Source organism: Sus scrofa, chromosome 2 (genome assembly GCF_054392235.1).
Source record: "Sus scrofa isolate SSC_HxYL_T2T_F1_AM1 chromosome 2, Sscrofa_HxYL_maternal_Yorkshire_Landrace_v2.0, whole genome shotgun sequence".
In the NCBI taxonomy this organism is placed as follows: Eukaryota; Metazoa; Chordata; class Mammalia; order Artiodactyla; family Suidae; genus Sus; species Sus scrofa.
In genome coordinates this window covers 32,699,311-32,721,777 of record NC_139384.1, presented here as the reverse complement: position 1 = coordinate 32,721,777, position 22,467 = coordinate 32,699,311, and the positions used below count along the sequence as shown (strand labels likewise).

General features: G+C 37.0%; 1 protein-coding gene across 15 annotated transcripts in view; it reads right to left on the bottom strand.

The window, feature by feature from the left end:
* The window catches only part of DCDC1 (doublecortin domain containing 1), a 489,423-nt gene that overhangs the window by 277,065 nt on the left and 189,891 nt on the right, over positions 1-22,467 (bottom strand). For all 15 annotated transcript variants that reach the window (XR_014837084.1, XM_021085287.2, XM_021085290.2 and 12 more), the window contains one exon: positions 17,283-17,453. Coding sequence is in view for 14 of the 15 variants with exons in the window: in XM_021085287.2 (XP_020940946.2) it covers positions 17,283-17,453 (171 nt within the window). In the remaining variant the exon portion in view is untranslated. The remainder of the gene's footprint in view (positions 1-17,282; positions 17,454-22,467) is intronic.

Sequence of the window (22,467 nt, the reverse complement as noted above, 5' to 3'; positions counted from 1 at the left end):
TTAAGGATCTGGCGTTGCCATAAGCTGTGGTGTGGGTCACAGCCAGGGCTGAGATCCTGTGTTACTGTGGCTGTGACATAGGCCCATGGCTGCAGCTCCAATTTGACCCCTAGCCTGGGAACTTCCATATGCCACAACTAAAAAAAAGTATCCAAATAAACCAGTCCCACAGGAGGGATCAGAGTGAAGGCCAACCTCTGACCATGCTGAGGACCCATGTGCAGTGTGCCATTTACCAGGCAGGAAAGGAAGCAGGCTGAGAGAGGCCTGATGAATAATTTAAATCCTTGCTTTTTATTTTATTTTTTCCTCAAAAATTCTTTTTTTCCTTTTCTTATAGACCTATCACATCAGACTAGCCATTTTATTTATTTCTAGTGCTCTATCTAGACAAGATCATTTGGGAAAATATCTTAAAGAGAAAGAAAACCATCTGTTTTACTTTTGAGACAGTTTGAGAGTTATTAAATTAGTCCTAACCTGATTTAGGAAATAATGTGCTTTAATAGCACTTTTTTAGGCTTTAGGGGAAATAAAAAAAGATTTTAAAAAAGAGTAATATTGTTCAAGAATCGTGGGGTTTTCTCCACTCCGTGCTTTTCATCATGCTCATAGTCCAGGGGAGATGGTACAGCTGTCAGCCTTGGTGCATTGATACTCCACATTCTACAGTATCTTTTGCTAAAGAGGATTTTTAAAAACCTCTTTTCTGAGAGAAGATATGATTCTTTTTTTTTTTCTTTTAGGGCTGCACCTGTGGAATATGGAGGTTTCCAGGCTAGGGGTCAAATCGGAGCTACAACTGCCAGCCTATGCCACAGCCACAGTAACATCAGATCCAAGCCACGTCTGTGACCTATGCCACAGGTCACGGCAGCGCCAGATCCTTAACCCACTGAGCAAGGCCAGGGATTGAACCCGCAACCTCATGGTTCCTAGTCGGATTCGTTTCTGCTGCGCCACAACAGGAACTGCCAAGAAGATGCAATTCTGAGCAAGAAACCTCCCTACATTAGCAAGGCACTTTGTTAACCCAACTGCTGCCTGCAGATCTATGGGAAATAGTATGGGAGGAGAATCTTAGTGTCCCAACAGTCTCTTTAGGTCCCTAGTCTGGAACAAAACTCTTAAACAACAGACCCGTTTAGCAACAATGCTCATGATTCTAGGTGGCATGCATACTGCAAGGTTAAAGGCTAGTGTTGACAAAAGCTCTGTTTAGAGAACTCACTGATGTTCCTTTGTCAAGACTTCCTGGATGTGGAATCAGGATACATTAAATTATGTTCTAGAAAATAGCTCTGTGAGTGCTGAGCAACTGAGAAAGCAAATAGGATCTGGACAATACCTAAGACCTTCATCAGCTCTCTGCTTTCTTCACTACTGCTAATAAGTCTTGTCTTCTATGTCAAAAAAAAAAAAAAAAAAAAAAGGCTCTGGCCTCCAAAAGCCCTATAAGGGCATTAAAAAAAGAGGTGCCTTAGTGTTTAAGTTTAGATGTTTAAGTGAAAGAAATCTGCCTTCCACTAGTTATTCACACAATGTGGGTGTTTGATGGGGTTTTTATTTTTCTGGGGGGTGTATTTCTACAAAAGTAGAAATTCCTTAGTCTGAAATTCTGAGATTCTGCTTTACTTAAGGCCCGGACCTTGCTTTTAAGGTCTATATCATTATGCGCATTTTTTAAAAAATCCAAATATTCTATTTTTTTCTTCCCTTTACATGAGAAGTATTTTTATATCTACTGTCCAATGCCTAAACAAAGGCAGCTCACTAAATAGAGTTTACATAGGAAAATAAAAAATAGTCTACTTTTGTTTTCCTGTTGCTTTATTCTTGGCTTAAGAAAAACTAACTACTGTATTAGTATTAGCTTCCTAGTGGCTCTCTACATGCCCTCACCTCCTTAGAGTTCTAAAACTAAATTCTCACCCTTGAAGTAGGGTGATGCAAAAAGCCAGCCTAGGCTAGCCTTGGGTACCAAGGAGTAAGGCAATAGAACCTGAAAAAATTAAAAGAGATTCAGATCCTCTCAAAAAACATGGTAGCTAATAACTACTGTGAAATACCTATAAATAGGACCATGAGGTACAGTCTTTTTACTTTCCTTCATGTCAACACTAACTTTTCTCGAGCAGAATTAAATTAGGTTAACACCAATGTTTCATTATAATGTTGCTAACCAATTCACTCATTCGACAAATATTTATTGAGTTCCTACCATGTGCCAACACCACTGCTCAGGTGCTTAAGATATACCAGTGAGTTAAGATTCCTGACAGAACAAGTATGTAAATCATACAGCATGGTCAGGATACATTGGGTCTTACGAGGCCTGAAGTTTATACAATTTGTTGGGTTCTCTTTAACAAAAAGAATGCAAAATTACAAATGTAATTAGATACAAAATATTCGTTTAAAATGAGAAAAGAAATCACACAATTTACACCATATTAAAAAGCTCACACATAGCAAAAACATTGTAAAATCCAGAAACAGTTACAAAATATTTTCATTAATTTACTATCCAATGCACAGTTTTTGGCTGAATTGTTTTTGATTACCTCTTCATATAGTAAGTACACAACATTTTCTATAAGGAGAATAGAAAGATAAATCCAAAAAAATCTATTATTGATTAGAAAAATTTCTCTCGACTTCGCAACTTGGTTATTTTTCATAAAAATTTTTAGGATTGATGTCCAATTTGAGAAAAGCTTAATCAGTTTGCTTTAAAATATGAGCTGTAAAATGTGGAAGGATTTTCTACAAATTACTTGGCTTTGTTAATTTCACACAACGTTTTTCCTCCTCTACACATATACTTTTGGTGCCAGGCACTCTAGTCTACAGTCAAAAAGGAATACAGGGAGTTCCCATTGTGGCTCAGTGGGTAACGAATCCGACTAGGAACCATAAGGTTTTGGGTTCGACCCCTGGCCTTGCTCAGTGGATTAAAGATCCGGCGTTGCCATGCCATGAGCTGTGGTATAGGTCGCAGACGCGGCTCGGATCCCACGTTGCTGTGGCTCTGGCGTAGGCCGGCGGCTACAGCTCTGATTCGACCCCTAGCCTGGGAACCTCCATATGCCGCAGCAGCGGCCCAAGAAATGGCAAAAAGAAGGAATACAATGTATGGCCAGCAGGTAGTAGCCATCTTCCTGGAAGCTTTTCTCATACTAGCATTAACTGAACCATACAGGGAAATGAGAGCAAACCACTAATTACATTCCACTATGCCCAAACTAAATGTATCCCAAAATCAATTTCCCCTTAGCCAAATCTCAAAAATGCCTGCAGCCACTTCAGTATCATCTGGTACAAAAGAAAACTTGACAGAGAGGATGTTGGAATGGAAACAGACAATGGTCTCAATCAATCATAGTTAAAATATATTACATTTGCAAATTTTATAGAAACATGTGGCCATGTGAACACATTGCTAGGGCTTCTCCCAAGGTTTGGGAAGGAACCTAAGCAGGAAATGGGCTTGAGACTTAAGTTTCATTGGCTTCATGGTAAATGCACCTCTGAGGGCTTTAGTGGTGGCAAGTGCTATGTAAAGAAGAAAGAATACAGCAGGAAAGGCATATGGGGCCTGTGATCAAGGAACAGGATGGGTGATAGTTACCAGATGAAACAGGTGATTAGAATAGGCTTTCAAGAGAGGAGAGGTTTGAGTAAATACTTGGAGGTGAGAGAGTTAGCAAAGCAGATAGGTAGCAGAAGAGCACTGGAGGCAGAAGGAGGGGCTGGAGCAAAGAAGCTAAGGCAGCAATGTGTCCCATATGTTCCAGGAACCACAAGGAGGCTGGTATGATGAGAGCAGAGTGATAGAGAGGGAGAGTAAGTAACATGAAAATCAGAGGGTTAAGGGGTGGACAGTGAAACAGAGAATCCTTGGAGGGTTTGGAACAGCAGTAACAAGATGACTTAAAAAAGGATCACTGGGGCTGCTGAATGGAGAGTAGACTGGAGGAAGCAAAGGTAATCCGAAGGGTGAATGACAGTGGCTCAAACCAGAGTACAGACAATGGGCATGGCTATAAATGGTCAGCTTATGTTGTTCATTCCAGAGTAATCTGTTTACCAGCAAGGTTGGAAAATAGAATTTGTGGAGTTCCCGTCGTGGCGCAGTGGTTAACGAATCTGACTAGGAACCATGAGGTTGCGGGTTCGGTCCCTGCCCTTGCTCAGTGGGTTAACGATCCGGCGTTGCCGTGAACTGTGGTGTAGGTTGCAGACGCAGCTCGGATCCTGCGTTGCTGTGGCTCTGGCGTAGGCTGGCGGCCACAGCTCCGATTAGACCCCTAGCCTGGGAACCTCCATATGCCGCGGGAGCAGCCCAAGAAATAGCAACAACAACAACAACAAAAGACAAAAAGACAAAAAAAAAAAAAAAAAAAGAAAAGAAAATAGAATTTGTAGCTAGGCTAATATTTCTGAAACATGATGTCTGCATCTATGGGTCTATGTAAATCAACATAACTATAACTTTACTTGCAGCATTAGTGAAGTCACAAAAATAGTAACAAACCATTAAAAGAATTTTATTTACTGTAGAGATTTTATACAGGCAGTGACCAAAACTAAACCATGTGGAGGAAAGATGACTTGAATAAGAAGTTTTAAGCTGATGTGGTTCTTTGACCAGTTTGTCTGGCATCATTTATGACATCTATTTAAGGACTTGTATAGGCCATTATACAAGACTTGTTCAGTGCCATTATTGGCCTTTAATGCTATAAGTCTGGTTAAGAGCTAGCTGTGGGGAAACAGCAGGTTCTCAAACTCTCCATAACTGCTGAGCAGACCACCCAGGAAGCTCTTCTGTGCGTGAGCAGAAGGCCAAACACCTAAGCTTCAAAATACCTCAGGATGCAATGCTGTCAAGAGGCAATAATAGGAAAATGACACTGCAGTGTGTTGTGAAAAGTTAGGAGGCTGTACAGTAACAGGATTTACTATCAGAGGTCTGGTGAATAAAAGAAATGTAAAATAGTCCCACAAAACTATTTGGCATATTTCAGGTGAAATAATTAAATATGCTGGAACAAAGGTTAACTTACATATTGTCTTGCGTTGGGATCCCCAGAATCTAAGACCAAGATTTGCCTGTAGGAAGTTCCCTGGGGAGCATTCTCAGGCACAACACTGGTAAGGAAAGTGAGGAAGCAGTAGTGGGCAGGGGCAGAAGGTAAGCTCTGATGCAGGTGCAACAGAGGCCTCTGGCAGGTACTCTAGAGCTTGATTGTCCCTTCGGAGTTATCCAGAATTGAGGCAAAGGAGTTATGGCTTTGCATTCCCCACTAATCAAATATCAGATGCAGCTTGCCCTTGGGATAGGGGCCTAATCTTTGGAGAAGCAGCAACTTTACACGGAGGGCAATTGTTCAGGAAGAACGTAGGTGTGACAGCTGAGGGGCGGCGGGGTGCTTATGTCAGTCCTGAAGAGGGAATCGAATATTGTGGCGCAGCATCTGCATCCTCTAGCACATGCATGATAATCCAGAGTGTAGAGTGCACACACCTTTAAATCACTCAGTACTCAAAGTAGCTAGATTTTACAGAGGGGATAAATGACTTGCCTAGGGCAGTTCTACCCATAAGGGTCAGGGAATTCTTTAGAAATCAAGTCCTATGATTTTTCTCTAGCTTGACAGTTAGATATAACTGTCATGTAATGTGTAGGTTTAAGGCATACAACATGTTGATTTGATATTCTTCTATATTACCTAATGTTTACCAACATTAGCTAACCTCCATCACGCCACACAATTATTTCTTTTTTTGTGGTGAGAACATTTAGGATCTACTCTCTTAAAAACTTTCAAGTAAATAATACATTATTAGTAATGATAATCACAATGCTCAGCATTAAATTTCCAGAACTTATTCATCCTCTAACTGAGAGTCCATACCCTTTAACCAATATCTCCCCATTTCCCACCACTTCAGCCACTAGGAGCCACCATTCCAGTCTCTGTTTCTACAAGGTCAGCTTTCTTAGACTCCATATATAAATGCTACCGTACAGTTTTTGTCCTTCTCTCTCTTACTTATTTCACTTAGTATGATGCCTTATGATGTTTTTAATTACAAATGTCAAAATCGTCTCATATCTAGAATTAGAGATCTAATTATATGAAACAATGTGAAAAATTTTAAAGGTATATTAAAGTATTTTACAGTAGAAGCTTTTACCTAAGTTAAAGAACATGAAAATTTAAATGAAATATTTTCCTTATGTGAGAAGCAAATTAGCCATGAAAAAAATCTTTATCCAATCAGAATTCTGTCACCTTCAGAGACTGAAAAATTAACTCGAAGTGAATTAACATTATATGTACATTAAATCAAATAAACGTACTGTTACATTTTTCATTTTTACAGATGTGCAAGACAGTTTTTAGAATATCCACATTTTTCTACAGTTTCTCAAATGTATAACATATTATAAATCAAACTGTAAGCATGTCTAAGTTTAATAATCAGATAAGGAGATAATTCCAAAGCAAATATTAAAATTATGGGATTCAGGCAAAGAAAATTTAATAATGAATTGTTATGTTTATACTGCATATAGGAAAATGTGTTTTATGCCTAACAGAGATATCTTTAAATAGTATTTAACAGGTAAGGAGCCAATACATTTGTCCCAAAAAATAAAATGCACTTACATGAAAAAAGGTGATACAATCATGATCCTTTGCCAATTCAAATGGTAGCTGAATTAAAAATCAAATGACTTTTTTCTTAAATCCCAGAAGAAATATCCTTAAGATAATTATTTATTTTAAAAGAAATATTTTAGATTTCCACTGTAAGTTAAGCACAACCCCCCATTTAGAAGATATAAAGTGAGTGACTGCCTATGGCATAGGATTTTAGGGGTGGACTAAAAGACTCTGACCTCAAAATATCTCTCCCATCAACCTGTCAATACTACCTGAAATTCCAGCTGGAGATTTACTTTTTTGTGACAATTAAAATACCACACCTCTACAAGAGAAAATAGTATTACCTTATTGTTTATTGATCTCTGAGGCTATGATTTTCAGTCTTGGCTTTCTGAAATTCCTCAGAGGCCCTAGGCTAGAGCTGGTACATAAGGGGTGAGAGTGGGAAGCTTTGGTCCCAAGTGGGAGATAAAACTGATGAATGAGTCTGTGGGGATAACCACCATTCTGGCTTCAAAAGGGACAGATCCTATTTTCATCTATTTTATACAGTGCATTCCAAGAAAGAATTTTGATCTTAAAAAAAATGTTTCGATAGAATTTCTCCAAAGAAGGCATACAGATGGCCAAGCGAAAAACACATGAAAAGGTGCTCAATATCGCTAATTATTAGAGAAATGAAAATAAAATCCACAATGAGCTATCATCTCGCGTCACGTGGACTGGACATCATCAGAAAGACTGCAAACAATAAATGCTGGAGAGGGTTCGAAGAAAAGGAAACCCTCCTACACTGTTGGTGGGAATGTACATTGCCACAACCACTGTGAAAAACAGTATGTAGGTTCCTCAAAAAACTAAAAATAGAACTACCAAATGATCCAGTAATCCCACTCCTGGGGATATATTTGAAGAAAACCATAATTCGAAAAGATACATGCACTCCAATGTTAGTTAACCGCAGCACTATTTATAATAGTCAAGACATGGAAGCAACCTAAATGTCCATCAATAGAGGAATGGATAAAGAAGATGTGGTACAGATACACAATGGAATATTACTCAGCCATAAAAGAGAATAAAATAATGCCAGTTGCAGCAATATGAATGGACCTAGAGATTATCATACTAAGTGAAGTCAGATAGAGAAAAACAATCATAGACATTATTTACATGGGGAATCTAAAAAAAGATACAAATGAACTTATCTACAAAACAGAAACAGATTCACAGACTTCAAAGGTGGTTACCAAAGGGGACAGGTATGGGGGAGAGATGGATTGGTAGATTGGGACTGGCATATGCACACTATTGTATACAGAATGGATGGTCAACAAGGACTTACTGTATAGCAGTACAGGGAACTCTACACAATATTCTATAATAATCTATATGGGAAAAGAATCTGAAAAAAATGGGTATGTGTATATGTATAATGAATCACTTTACTGTACAGTGGAAATTATCACATTGTAAGTCCACTATAATTCAATAAAACTTAAAAAAGAGCAAGATTTAAAAGAAGAAATAATGTTTTGAAACTATCTTAGCTTGAAAGAAAGTGGGTTATGCCTTTTTCTTGAAGAGTGGTAGTGAAAGCCTATGGTACCTGACAGCCTGAATTGGGGGTTGGGAGAGAATATGGAAAAAAGGCCCAGGGAGGCTGAGGATGGAGAGGCCTGTAAAGATGGCCCTCATCAGCTTTAGAGTTACCCTGAGAGTGAGCCTGTGTTCCTTTCCTTTAAGTGTTTTTTTTGTTTGTTTGTTTGTTTGTTTTAATTTTTTTTATAGCTGCATCTGTGGCATACGGAAGTTACCAGGCCAAGGGATGAATCAGAGCTGCATCTGAGGCCTATGCCAAGGCCATGACAATAAACAGATCCAAGTCACATCTGTGACCTCCACCTCTGCTTGTGGACACGGTGGATCCTTAACATACTGAGCAAGGCCAGGGAATGAACCCGCATCCTCACAGACACTATGTCGGGTTCTCCACCCACTGAGCCACAAAGGGAACTTCCCTTTAAGTATTTAACAGCACATTTTGTTGTCGTGTTATATCTTTTTTAAAGGGCTTCTCCTCCCCAACTCTGTTTTTGACCAAGTAAAATTAATAAAACAAAGTGCATGATCCTGCATAAAATGGTCCTTTTGTATCCAATTATAATTCTTCCTAAATTCAATATATGAATGTTCAAAATTATCTAGAAGATAGTGGCAGAGTAAATGTGTTTGTCCATCATGTCTTAAGCCAGGTAATTTCAATAAGCCCTTTATTAATGAGAATATTTCAAGGAGAATAAAAGAAAGATTTCACTTTGTCTAAATTAATTTAGGGCCTAAAATTAACTGGGATTAAAATATCAGGTATGTGGGTCCTGTGGGTAGCAGAGTATAATATGATGTATTACATACCAGAGTTAGGTAAATAACTGTTTTTAAAAGTTCCTGGGCTTATATATTTTTATTTCTTCTCAAGGAATTTAAGGTTTGTTTTTTTTTTATAAGAAGAGTATAGTCACTTCCCCCCAAATTCTATTTTACTAGGGAAATGAACACTATATGATTAAATATGAGCCATATCATCAGACTTCCCCGATTCTCAGTCTCAAAGATCATATTCCCACCTTTTGATAGTATATATATCTTTAATGATGTTTGGTTTCTTTTTTATATCTCAAATATACCTGTAAGGGTAATTTTTCCCCTAAAATGAATAGATATTCTGAGTAACTAAAACCTATACAAAAGTTTACTGTCTAAAGCAATACATTTTTATTTTAAGAAACAATCCCATTTTTTTATCATAAAACCTCATCAAAACTGTAGGTAGAATCTTAAGCAGGTGGAGATGCATCACTTCATTTGCACTTATTAGAAAATCTGCATTCATTTCTCTGTTCAAATGATGAGTTAATGCTTGATAATATTCATGGTGAGTCGGGCTAACATAGATGTCAGTGGGTAATCCGGGGGACGGGAGCATATGTAGGAAGAGAATCTCAGTGACTTGAGCATCTCAAACACTCTGTGCAAAAGCTAATTGAGAGGTAAAAACAAATTAACTGCTATGGAGAAGGACAATCTCCCTGAGAGAGAGTGTGTGTCTGCAGCAGTAAGGTTCAGTGGTTGCATTTAGTCTGAGTAACTGCTGGGACAGTAATCCAGCTCTGGCCCGTGGACTTTCCCTGCTGACTGCCCACCTGGCAATTCTCTGGGCACCTTCAAGACTGTCAGGACTTCACAGGGAAAGCCTGTCTCATTACAACAGCTCCGCATGGGAGCTGATGCCCCGCCCGACCAATTGCTCTTCCCTGATTTTGATACAGACACAGTTTTTCTCTTCAGAGGGTCTAGGAAGGGAAGATTGTATCTTCCGGCAAACAGAGATTTACACCTGGCTGCAGATGCCTGTCAGGAAAGAGGCTGGGGTGAATACGCTGGCATTTCCTCCCCATAGGCCACCAACGAAACGAAAAGAGGAAAGAAAAGAAGGCAAGATGGACAAGAGCACTGGAAAGAAGGGCAGGTGAACTATTTCAGTGCCTACTGCTAATAGCTACCCTGTGGGATGCTGACAGGCATTCATCATCTTCAAGTTTAAGTTTGTTTGCCTTTAAAATGGGCAGTATTTGACTTCTTGGTGAAATTTACATATGGAAATTGATTATGTCCATCACATTTTGTACAACATTTAATGAATGTTCTTAAAATCACAATAATAACCTTAAATATTTCAATTTTACTACTCTAGCACAATTCCTTTGAAAATGAAGTTTTCAAATTGGCATGTTTTACTATTTAGAGCATATCCTAAATTTGTTTTCCCACTCTTCACTCAAACAATGTAGGTGAAATAACAGAGCAGCCTAGAGATTATAAACACATATATGGGAAAGAGACAAGTATCAAGGAATGTACAATGGAAATAAAAACATACATGCAAAATAGTGACAAGGCCATACCAAAAAAAAAAAAAAATCTTGCCACTTGACCACAGTTACCTCCTTTTATTCACTTAATTGTTCTATAGATTCCTAAATATTTAAATAAACTTTCTATTAAACTTTACATACGGTTAGGAAACTTTAAACTCTTAAAAATAATGATCACAAAAGAGAATGCATGTCTCAAGTGGTTTCACAGTGCAATTGTGTCTTTGGTAAACAGACTCAAGTCTCCAAACTATAGGAAAAGCCAGGAAGGTATTTTTGGATAAAAATTAGCATCTTTTCTGTTATCAATCAAATTAGTCCATTCTCTAATATATATACTCCTAAAACAAAATTGTCATAAAAAGCTGAGAAGACCTACACATTAGTTTTACTGTCTTCAATGAAAAGGTGTCATATTGTTCTGATTAAATCAAAATAATCACAGACTTGGGTCAAGAAGGTGTTCTAGGCTTCTCTGCCTCTTCCCACTATACCTAGTATAATGCTTTGTAGACAATATGTATTTAATAATGTATGGATTTACTGGATTACTGACTTAAATTTTTCTTTTTTTCTGTAATTGGAAGAATAGCAATTGTTAGATACTACCTAGAGGTTGAACTAGATGCTGGACAAGGACATTCTTTAAAAAGTAAATCTCTGTATTGCTCTTTTTTAAAATCTTAAATTTCTTTCTGCTGGAGAACATAATATAAAAATAGAAATGCTAAAATAAATCTCCAATCAGGCCCTCTGAATCTTGTTTTTATCCAGATTACTAAATTCCACCATATTTCCCTTGCTCACAGTCAGAGTGGATTCATGTGAAGTTGGTGAATATTGAGCTTCGGGACCCTTACTTGCTCCAGCTCCTGTGGGTGCTAGAAGTTGGTGGGAGCTATAGAGTGGCAATAGGTGGGGAGGGGAAGCCAGAGAGTAATCAAGTTATATTTCTACATAAGAAAGTTTCATAAGCTGCCTTAAAATGTCTTAGAAGAAAGCATCTGAATCTCCAAGGCTCCATTAATTTGTTATTTATTTTCTCATTCTAAATAAAAACCCACTTTCAGGCCTAATTTTAAATAGGCTCCTTGCTTGCAAATTTTATAAGATTTAGGCCCCCGTGAAACTGGATCTGGCTCTACTGGCAGCAAATGGAAGATAACCCACAGAGCATCATTGACCAATTGTGTGTGAAAAGCACTAATTTCAGTGAAAGCACTCCCTTGTACCCATCATCCACTCATTCCCCTGCGCTTTCTCCCACCTACTCACACATCCCACACCCTTGCTCATCAATTCCCGTCAGATCACTCACCTTCCTGCTAGTTTTTCCACCCACCATCCCCTACAGATTTGCTAATATCCTTTCCTATCAATCCTTTCTTTCCCACTCTCCCAGGGAAACACTAACATTTCTGACAGCATCTCCATGGGGATGAAGAGGAGGAGGAGTTGCAGGGAAAGAACAGGACTGGGAAGGCAGAAGTCAGTGAGCCATGGCTGTAGCAGATGTTCTCACAAGGGCTAGGGGTGATGGCAGTGACAGGGAACATAGGGGAAGAGAAGGTTTGGAATAGTAAGCAATTGCTCCCAAAACCTGTTATCTAAAGGGCTTCATAGATTATGCTGCACATTGAGTGTGATCACTAAAGGTAGAAATGATAAGAAATCTCATCAACCTAAAATATGCTATGATGTGATGGCAAAGGGATGTTCCAGAAAACAACAACAAAAAAAGTGTACACTGTGGTTGTGACTACACACGAGTGCATATGTAAATGATATGTAAGGGTGAGGATGGGCACATCAGGAATAATATGATTATGGGTGATATTACTTTTTCCTAAAATTCCTCTAATGTTATTATGTTGTGTTTTCAATTTTTTTTTAACAAAGAACTTTCCCATGGCAGGGGTGGACACTGAAACTTAGACTGTTCTCACATCCCTGTCTTATAGGTCTATTTAAACCCAGTACTATATTATGCAAAAATAGGACTGAGGCGATATGGAACACAGAGTATATATCCTTTTAAGAGATGACCTTCTAATATTAAGACCTAACCAAAAGCTGCTATTTTAAACTTTTCAATGAAAGATATGATGAGGATGAGAAGCTCAGTGAAGAAGTGAAGGCAACCATTTATAGTATGAAAAAGCAGTCCCACGGGATTGTGAATCACTCCCTCCTCCAGCCCCTAGTCAAACACCTAGAAGCTCTAGAAGATGATGATAGTTACAATATATTATTTTGGTTCTTGAGGCTGAACTTGGGATCACAAGTCATCGGTGATATAAGTCATCAAATAGAGAAAAGTAGAAAGATGATCCTTCCAATTCATTTTTTATCAAAATGAAAAGAGGAAAAGTAAGTTTTGCTAGAGCATGCCTTTGTTATAAATGGAAAATGTATCAATTGATTGATATATCATCTAACACTCTGCATTGCACATGCCATAATGTGAGATAAGGTTGTTCATAACCACAAAAGTCATGGCCCTTGCCCACAGTGACTCAGAAGTAATGGGTTAGAGACAGTGTTCAGAAAAAGTACAGCTCATTCACACTTGATGGAGACAGAGTTTGGCCAGGCAACTGATACGAACAGATCCTGGAATTAACAGAGGATGGCATGTTGCTGTGACCCACACTCAATATCTCTCCAGCTGATATTGAAAGCACATTTTCCTTACCTAGAGAGTACAGAAAAACTCCTCAATTCTAAGGGACTTGCAATCCTGAATATTTAGGGTGTACTTCGCTAATTCAATTTTGTCTCTACCCCCAAGCTATTTCAGATGAAAGAACTAGTTTAGAAAACTAAAGATCTCAATTTCTTTTCCATAGGTCCAAACATCTAATTCCAATGATGTGGGGGTTAGAGGGAAAGGAGGGAATGCATTACTACCAATAATATACAATAATTTATTTTCAATGTTCCATTTAATTTTATATGAGAAACATGTTAGTCACTTAGGCCATCCATGAGCAACTTCCCTTTGTAGACTTACTACTGGAAAGTCCTATATGCCCTGTGTTGCACACAACTCTGACCTTTCTCCACTCATTGGCTACAAGTAGTTGAATTCATGTTAAGGATCTGAATAAGGCTGGACTGACCCAAATAGATTCTCTCTCCAAACTATTTGAACTAAGAGACACAAAGACTCTAGTGTGATGATGGTGACTGTTCCTCCATGTGCATACAAAGGAGTAACAAGAAAAAGCCAGCTTGCAGAAAGAAATGAGAAATGAAAAAGCACAGAAAGATGATAAAAGGAAGAGTCTATGGGGCTTCAGGAGAACGAGATATTGAAAAGAAGTGACTTCCACGTGAGAATTGGCTGTATTTCCTGGTTTTCACTTCTGAAAGATTCCTTTACATGTTTTTGACCAATCCTCTTTTTATTGGAAATAGTTTGGGAGGATTTGTATTGTAGGCAATCAGAGAATTTTTATGTAAACATTGGATTAATATCATAGAATTGATGAGAAAAGAGGAAGCTCAAAAGATGGGAGAAATAAAATCAAAGTTCTCTTAACATAGGCCTGGCCCAGTTCTGACAGGAGGAAGTAAATGTGGGGTTCTTAAATGAAAGAAGTACTGTTTGCATGAATCTTTGTTTTTGTTTTTTGTTATTTTATTAACTCAGGTATAGCTGACATACGACATTAGTTTTGGGTGATGACATTAGTGTCATGGTGATTTGACTTTTGTGTACATTATGAACTGATCACCATAATAAGTCTAGTTGACCATCTGTCATCATATAAAGTTACTGTCTATCAGTGGACACTTAGGTTGCTTCCATACGATGTTGCAATGAATATGGGAGTACATGATAAATACCCAGAAACAGCAGTGTTGAATTGTATAGTAGTTCTATTTTTAATTTTTTGCGAAACTTCCATACTGTTTTCCATAGTGACTATACCAATTTACATTCCTATCAACAGTGCTCAAGGATTCCCTTTTCTCATATCATCACCAACGCTTGTTTTTTGCTAACTTTTTGATAATAGCCATCCTGACAGGTGTGAGGTGATTTCTCATTGTGGTTTTGATTTGCATCTCCCTAATGGTTAGTGACATTGACCATCTTCAATGTACTTGTTGACTATCTGCATGTCTTTCTTGGAAAAATATATATTCAGTTCCTCTGCGAGCTTTTAATTGAGGTGTTTGGGGCTTTTTGATATTGAGTTGTTTTGAGTTCTTTATATATTTTGGATAGTAACACCTTCTTGGGAATACCATTTGCAAACATCTTGTCCCATTCAGTATGTTTTTCCATTTTGCGGATTGTTTCCTTTGATGGGCAACAGCTTTTTTGTTTGTCTGTTTGTTTGGTGTGGTCCTTTGTTTACTTTTGTTTTTGTTGCCCTTGTCTAAAGATAGCCAAAAAAAAGCCGGGGGGAGGGGTGGATATTGCTAAGAATAATGTCAAAGCAGCATACAAGAAGAATACTTCTAACATTATGGTTTTAGGTCATACATTTAGGTTTTTAATCAATTTTGAGTTTATTTTTATATATGGTATATCAAAGCAGTCCAGTTTTAGTCTTTGCATGTAGCTGTCCAGTTTTCCCAACACCACTTACTGAAGATACTGTCTTTACTATATATTCTTGGCTTCTTTCTCATAAATTAATTAACCATGTAAGTACAAGTTTATTTCTGGGCTCTCAACTCTGTTCCACTGACTTGTACATCTAGAGGTGAGGACCCTGTGGATTTTTTTAAGATCTCTAGGTGATGTTAATATGCCAGTGTGCTAAGGCCTGAGGATGGGGCTGATGTCTAGGTTTACTGAACTATAGGAAGAGGAATTTATTATCTGAGAGAAATTAGGTGTTACAAGGGGAAATGAGGAGAGAAAGAAGGGAAAATAAAGTGAGGCTGAGTACTTAATGAGAGAAGAATCATAAAGGAGAATGCCTTGGAGGAGATGGAGGGAATTCTTAAACAAGACTAAGGTGACCAACATCCCAGTTTGCCTGGAACCAAGAGATTTCCTAGATGTAGGGTTTGTGGTGCTAAAATCAGGAAAGTCACAGGCATACCAATGGAGGCACTAGATTTCTTTGTTTTAACGAATTTGCATTAGTTTAAATTTAAATAACTACAAGTGGCTGGTGGCTACTATATTGGACAACACAGGGAGTCTAAACAAATACAAGATGGCTTCTTTGCATATATAATTTTCCTCTTTACTGCTATGGAAAGATTTTGAAACATATTAAAAGTGGAATATATGAGAAGAACAATTCAGCTTCCAAAGTTAAATATTTGCTATCAATCCCATGTGCTAATATGAGTAAGAGACAGAAATGATTTAGAAAAACATAACAAACTTGTGAGGAAAAAACACTTTTCTTTTTTCCAGGTAGTAGGATATTTACAGATACAAATAAGTGGAAGTAAATGGTACTAAGGCAACCACACTCCTTCATCTAGCTCCTCTTTTAATCAACCACAAGTATTTTGCAAAATGGCAGAATGGATCTGTAACCAAGTTAGAAATCTGGAAAAGAACAATGCCTCTGGACTATAGGAACACTTGACCTTGATGTCTTGAACATCACTTCCTAAACCTTTAGCTGACTAACAGACTATGAGAAATAAATCATCATGTTTATCTTGGCATAACCTCCCCAAAGGTCAATTTTCATGGTAATATTCTCATTCAAAATGTAAACAAGGAATGCCATTAAAGAAATAAGTTATAGACAGAAAACATGTCATTTATAATGTTATTTGCAGAATGAAAATGAATATTAAGGGAAATTATAGATCAAAATACTATTACTTTGAATGTTAATCACATTCAAATATAATCAGAATCAAAAGAGATGAAGAGTGGTAGCAATGTTCTTTAGATGGAAAAGAGTCATATTTTGAGTAATTCAAATTTTACTATAGTCTCTTGAAATATTAGATATGAGGTTATAGAACAATATTAACTTGACAGACTTAATGTGGATATTCTATTAGATAAACAAAAACATTTAAACTCCCTAAGCTTTTGGTACCTAAATCACTTTAGTTGAGTAAGAATTATTTTTTTCTCTTCCAAAGATGCAATAGCAAAGAGTAATCAGACATTTAGCCATCTTGTCCTGACAAATAACCAATTCACCTTTTTTCCCAGTATATTCTTAAGTATTGATTTTACCAAGTGAACTCAGACATGTGTCACACTTATCCAATACAGATCCTTTTCCTTGGAAATGTAGTTTGAACATCAATCAGTCACCTGGCCTTTCACCTCTAATTCTTATTGCCACTGTCTGTCAATTATTAAAGCTTGTCCATTTCTACAAATAAGTTACTTTTTAAAACTGAAATAAATAGTGACTCCTGTAAAAAAAAAATATATATGTTTCTTAGTAAAGCATGTAAACGTTCATGATTATACTTCTCCATTAAAATTACTTTTCTGGGTTGATAAAGTCTATAAATCCTTATTTCAAAGGCCTCTAGCTATTTTCTTTTAAAACATACTCCCTGATGGTAATATTAGCATTTGTAATCCAAACTCCAGTTTGAGGAAGATGACACAAAAAGAAATTCAAGCTGAGCGGCATTGTTACAAGGGTCTTCAAATGGAACAGAGTGTTTTGTTTCTGGCCAAAACCAATGAGAGTCACAGAATAACACCCACCTTGAGCTGCAGGCCCCCTGGGATAAGAGTGTTTGCTGGTAGGCTTTTAATGTGTTGGTAGACATAAGAGGAGAATTGCTCCTGCTCAGCCTGTAATTGGGGGCCAAGTTTAGAGAGATGACCTCTGTGGCTTTTGATAGCTGTCTGCAATTCATCAATCAGCCTGTTCACCTGAAGGGGTTAAATTACAAGAGTTGTTAGCAGGAAGTAATTGTTGATGTCACACCTATTAAATTTTTGAGTACCTAGTTTGATGTGAGGAAAATGACTTCAATATAAGAATTTGAGTATAGTTCTGTGTTCAAGTAAAAAGAATAGACAACATATACATTCCTTCATCAGCATATTTTATTTATGAGAAAATTCCTAATTTTGCACTTTACAGTTGCTGAATAAAAAAATCTCTGGATACAAAAAGAAACATATACATCTGACAAGTTTGCCAAGGATTTTTAAACTGCTTAATAAAATAAAATGTCTCCAAGACTCCAATGACAATATTTAATTCTATTATATATAGCTTCCTTTTAAAAATATTTTATTTTACCATCCATATGTTGCATTTAAATTTTTTAATATGTATATTAAATACTTTAGGAGTTCCCGTCGTGGCGCAGTGGTTAACGAATCCGACTAGGAACCATAAGGTTGCGGGTTCGGTCCCTGCCCTTGCTCAGTGGATTAAGGATCCGGCGTTGCCGTGAGCTGTGGTGTAGGTTGCAGACGCGGCTCGGATCCCGCGTTGCTGTGGCTCTGGTGTAGGCTAGTGGCTACAGCTCCGATTCAACCCCTAGCCTGGGAACCTCCATATGCCGCGGGAGCGGCCCAAGAAATAGCAACAACAACAAAAAAAAAAAAAAAAAAAAAAAAGACAAGATAAATACTTTAATATTTTGTGGGCCTTTTACATATATCAACCTCTTCGTTTCAAATATTTCAAAGTAGAATTTTCTAAATTTCATAAATATAATTTTTCAAAATATCCATGTTTCAAAGAAAATGCTCTATTCTGGACAATATTTTGAATACATATATATATATATATATTTGAATAATGCATAGAATTTTTCCAGAAACAGCAAGAGTTTAAAAACATATACCAGTTATATTTAAATTTCTGGATTTCTAATCAGCAATTTAAGAGATACATGAACCTGACTTATGGATTATTAATAAGACATGCTGAGGACTCAAAAATAAGTTAATATTTTAATCCATATAGTTTAAAAATTAAAAATCATTATAATTCTTTCAGTCTTCCCTTTGTTATATAAACCTATATTCTCTCTAATAGATTGGATCTATCTACATACATAAGCAAGGGTCGATACACAGCAGTGACCAAAAGAGATGAAAAGCAGAAATTAACTTTATCCATATCTCTTTAAAACAATTAAATTAGACCCAGCTAGAATTACGAGTGAGTCTGAACAGGGTATGGGCTTTTTGAAATCTTGGGTTAAAATCCTGGCTCTCAGAGTCCCCGTTACAGCTCAGTGGAAACGAATCTGACTAGGAATCACAAGTTTGTGGGTTCAATCCCTGTCCTCGCTCAGTGGGTTGAGGATCTGGTGTTGCCATGAGCTGTGGTGCAAGTTGCAAACACAGCTCGGATCCTACGTGGCTGTGGCTATGGTGTAGGCCAGCAGCTGTAGCTCCAATTCAACCCCTAGCCTGGGAACCTCCATATGCCGTGGGTGCAGCCCTAGAAAAGACAAAAAACAAACAAACAAACAAACAAAAAAAAACCTGACTCTCCTTTACTAACAGAGAGACTTTGAACAAGTAATATAATTTTTATCCATAGATGAAGAATGATACTGACCTTATGTTGAGAATTAAATGAGATTAAAGAACAGATAGCACAATGGCTAACCTATCATAAATGTCTCATGTACATGTTCTATTACTTAGTTTTTCATTGTGAAATTGAGAGGTTTTCTATATATATATATCCAGTTCTAATTTTTTTTTTTTTTTTGGTTTCCTTTCCTACTCCTGCCCATTTCACATGAAGTAGTTAAAAATTTGAAACTATTTACTACACAGATTCTCCACCTCACTTCAATGTCCACAGGTAAAATAGGAAACTTCTCCAAGATTCTCCCATGTACTGACAGCTCATTCTCTTTCTGTCTCTCTCAGCTGAAAATATGGTATTCGCTCCAGCCAAGTCTGATGTTAGATCTATGATTTCTATCCCTTCTACAGAGAATTTCAGGGAAGTCAATGAAAATGAGTTGGCACTCACTACTATCCATAGGACTTGAATATTTATTTTTCCACTTTACCCAGTTTGAAATATATAATAATATAATATAATATAATATATATAATATAATATAAGTTACTTCAACTACATTTAACTTTTACCAAGAACTTTAGAAGCATTATATGCATATAAACTACCTAAATTAAATGATTTCTATTTTTCTTTGGGCTTTCATATCTGTCTTACTTGTCCTTATGTGATTACTCATCTACTTCCTTTAAACAATGCTTTCTTCTAAATAAATGATTTGCAAATAGGAGTCAACAACAAGTATTTTCAGTTCTGTGAGCCACAATGTCTCCATTAAACTATTTGACTCTGCAATATTGTAAGCAGCCATAGACAATATGTAAACAAACGGGCTTGGCTATGTTCAAATAAAACTTTATTTAGAAAAACAAAAACAAACAAACAAACAAAAAAAAGGAGTTCCCGTTCGTGGCGCAGTGGTTAACGAATCCGACTAGGAGCCATGAGGTTGCGGGTTCAGTCCCTGCCCTTGCTCAGTGGGTTAACGATCTGGCGTTGCCGTGAGCTGTGGTGTAGGTTGCAGACGCGGCTCGGATCCCGCGTTGCTGTGGCTCTGGCGTAGGCCGGTGGCTACAGCTCCAATTCAACCCCTAGCCTGGGAACCTCCATATGCCGCGGGAGCGGCCCAAGAAATAGCAAAAAAAAAGACAAAAAAAAGAAAAGAAAAACAAGCAATAGGCTGGATTTGGCCCTGGGGCTACAGTTTATCAACCCATCTTCTAAACACATATATTTCCTCTCCTTCGTTTCTTTTCTTATTAATAATACTCTGGCCCAAAGCCCTCATATCCTCACCCCTTCCCTCTATTTGGATTATCAAAATACCTGCTGAATATTCTGTTGCTAGTCTCTCTCCTTCTAATCCATCCTGCCATCTCTACCTAATTAATCTATCTCCAATAGCATAATGAACCTCCCAGTAGTTACCCACCCATTCTTCATCTTGCTATTCAAGATTCAAGACCTTTTCTTACTTCCTGGAACAAATGTCTGTGCTTTCCATCGTATAGTTAACCCTATAAGAGAGTTGTAAAATATAAAACATGGAAATGATAAATGATTCAGTATTAGTCAATGTTTCATCCTTATCTTCACCATACTATCCTCTAGCAGTATTATGTTCAAAGATGATAGAAAATGGTATCTATCATACCAAAATTAAAGACCAAAACGGGCCAAGTGACCTCCTCTTATAATTATCTGACAAAATTAAAATCTAATATCCAAAGGCCTTAAATAGAAAGATTTTACTTCTGGAAAGCACTGATCCTCTCTGAACCCTATCCCCAGCATCATATGACTTAAGAACATATACTTTTACATAATCTTTAAAATATACTAAGTACCATGCAATGTATTTTGCTAGTTAATAACAGTGTTCTCTTTAATTTTATATATCATACCTTGTGCTATAGCAAGCCACTCAAAAAATAGGAGAAATTTCAGGCTTTGATTTGAGAGTATTGTTATACATGACTGGTTTTACTGTCACAATCCATAGCCTTTCACTGATAGGGATTTCATGTGACATCAGAAATCAACCAACCATACAATTGATGATGTCATTTGCATTCTAAAGGGCTATTGGTTAAAGACTTAAAAGTTTCACTTCCTATAAATTCTCTGTTGCTTCAAGAAAAACTCTCTATCATTTTTGCCATTTTCCTTAGCTCCATGATTATCTGTTAATGTATACAAAGCATAATTACACCAATTATCACCTGCTTTTTTAATAACTTCAAACTATCAAATAAGATGCCCTAGCAAAGGTTAACTTATATCTTAAACATGGGAGAAAATATATCAAGAATCCAGACACTGACATTTTGATAAAGTTTCCATTCAGTTTTACTCAAACTTTGTTACTTTACATATTCATAAGGTCTTTTATTCTCAAAGTGCTACATTTTGTTCTCAGTTATTATGACAATGTGTTACCCTTAAAAATAGCATTATGCATGAAATAACTCATATACCAAAGTCAGGTGGTAAAATAATACCCCTGAATTATTTTATATAATTTTTTTTAAACCACAGATGTTGCTAAAAGGAGGAAAATGTTCTTTAAAATTCTTCATCATGAATCTTTTTTTTCCTACAAATCCTTTTTTTTTTCCTCTCTACAAAGGCAATGTGAATGGGGGTAAAAGAAGACAAAACTTGACCTTTTGTGATCCCAGCATTAATGGGTTTGTTCATAATTCAATCTATGTGTGTGTGGGAGCATCCATGTGGAAACATAGAGGCCTGAGAGACATAAAGCCTTTCCCTTTAAACATTATCTGACCCTATCAGTCCCATTCACAAAAGAAGGCTTACGTATGCATATGTTGAAAAAATGCACCATCTCATTGTGCAGCAGAAAGCCTACACATTCTACTCTTCATTCTCTCTGGAAATGCAGCACGGAAGTGACACTTGTACAGAATTTCGGAGAGTGACAAATGAGCAGAAGGTAGCAAAAAAAATTGAGTATTCTGATGAGGAAACAAACCAAACTTCTGAAAGAATGCAAATGCACACCTGTCTATAAACATACACATAGGTGTTTGCATAAGATGTATGGCAGTTTGGTCATGTTTCTGTGATACATTCGTGAAACCCTTGAATTTAATTAACCTCTCAAGATGATTTAGAGTAAGCACAAAATATTATTCTGTTTATAATCATTCTAAAATTTATACATATCCAAGCTGTACACTCTGAACCATACATTCTTAATACCGTACTTTGACTATTATGAATGACCCTTTGAGGAGCTCCTGGTTTTTCTAGTGATTAGTTCAGCTGTAAACAAGAACACTTTGTGGCCTTGATTCCATCTATATTAGTGAGGAGACTCCAGAGCACTTTGTATTGAATTGTCACTTGAAATCATCACAA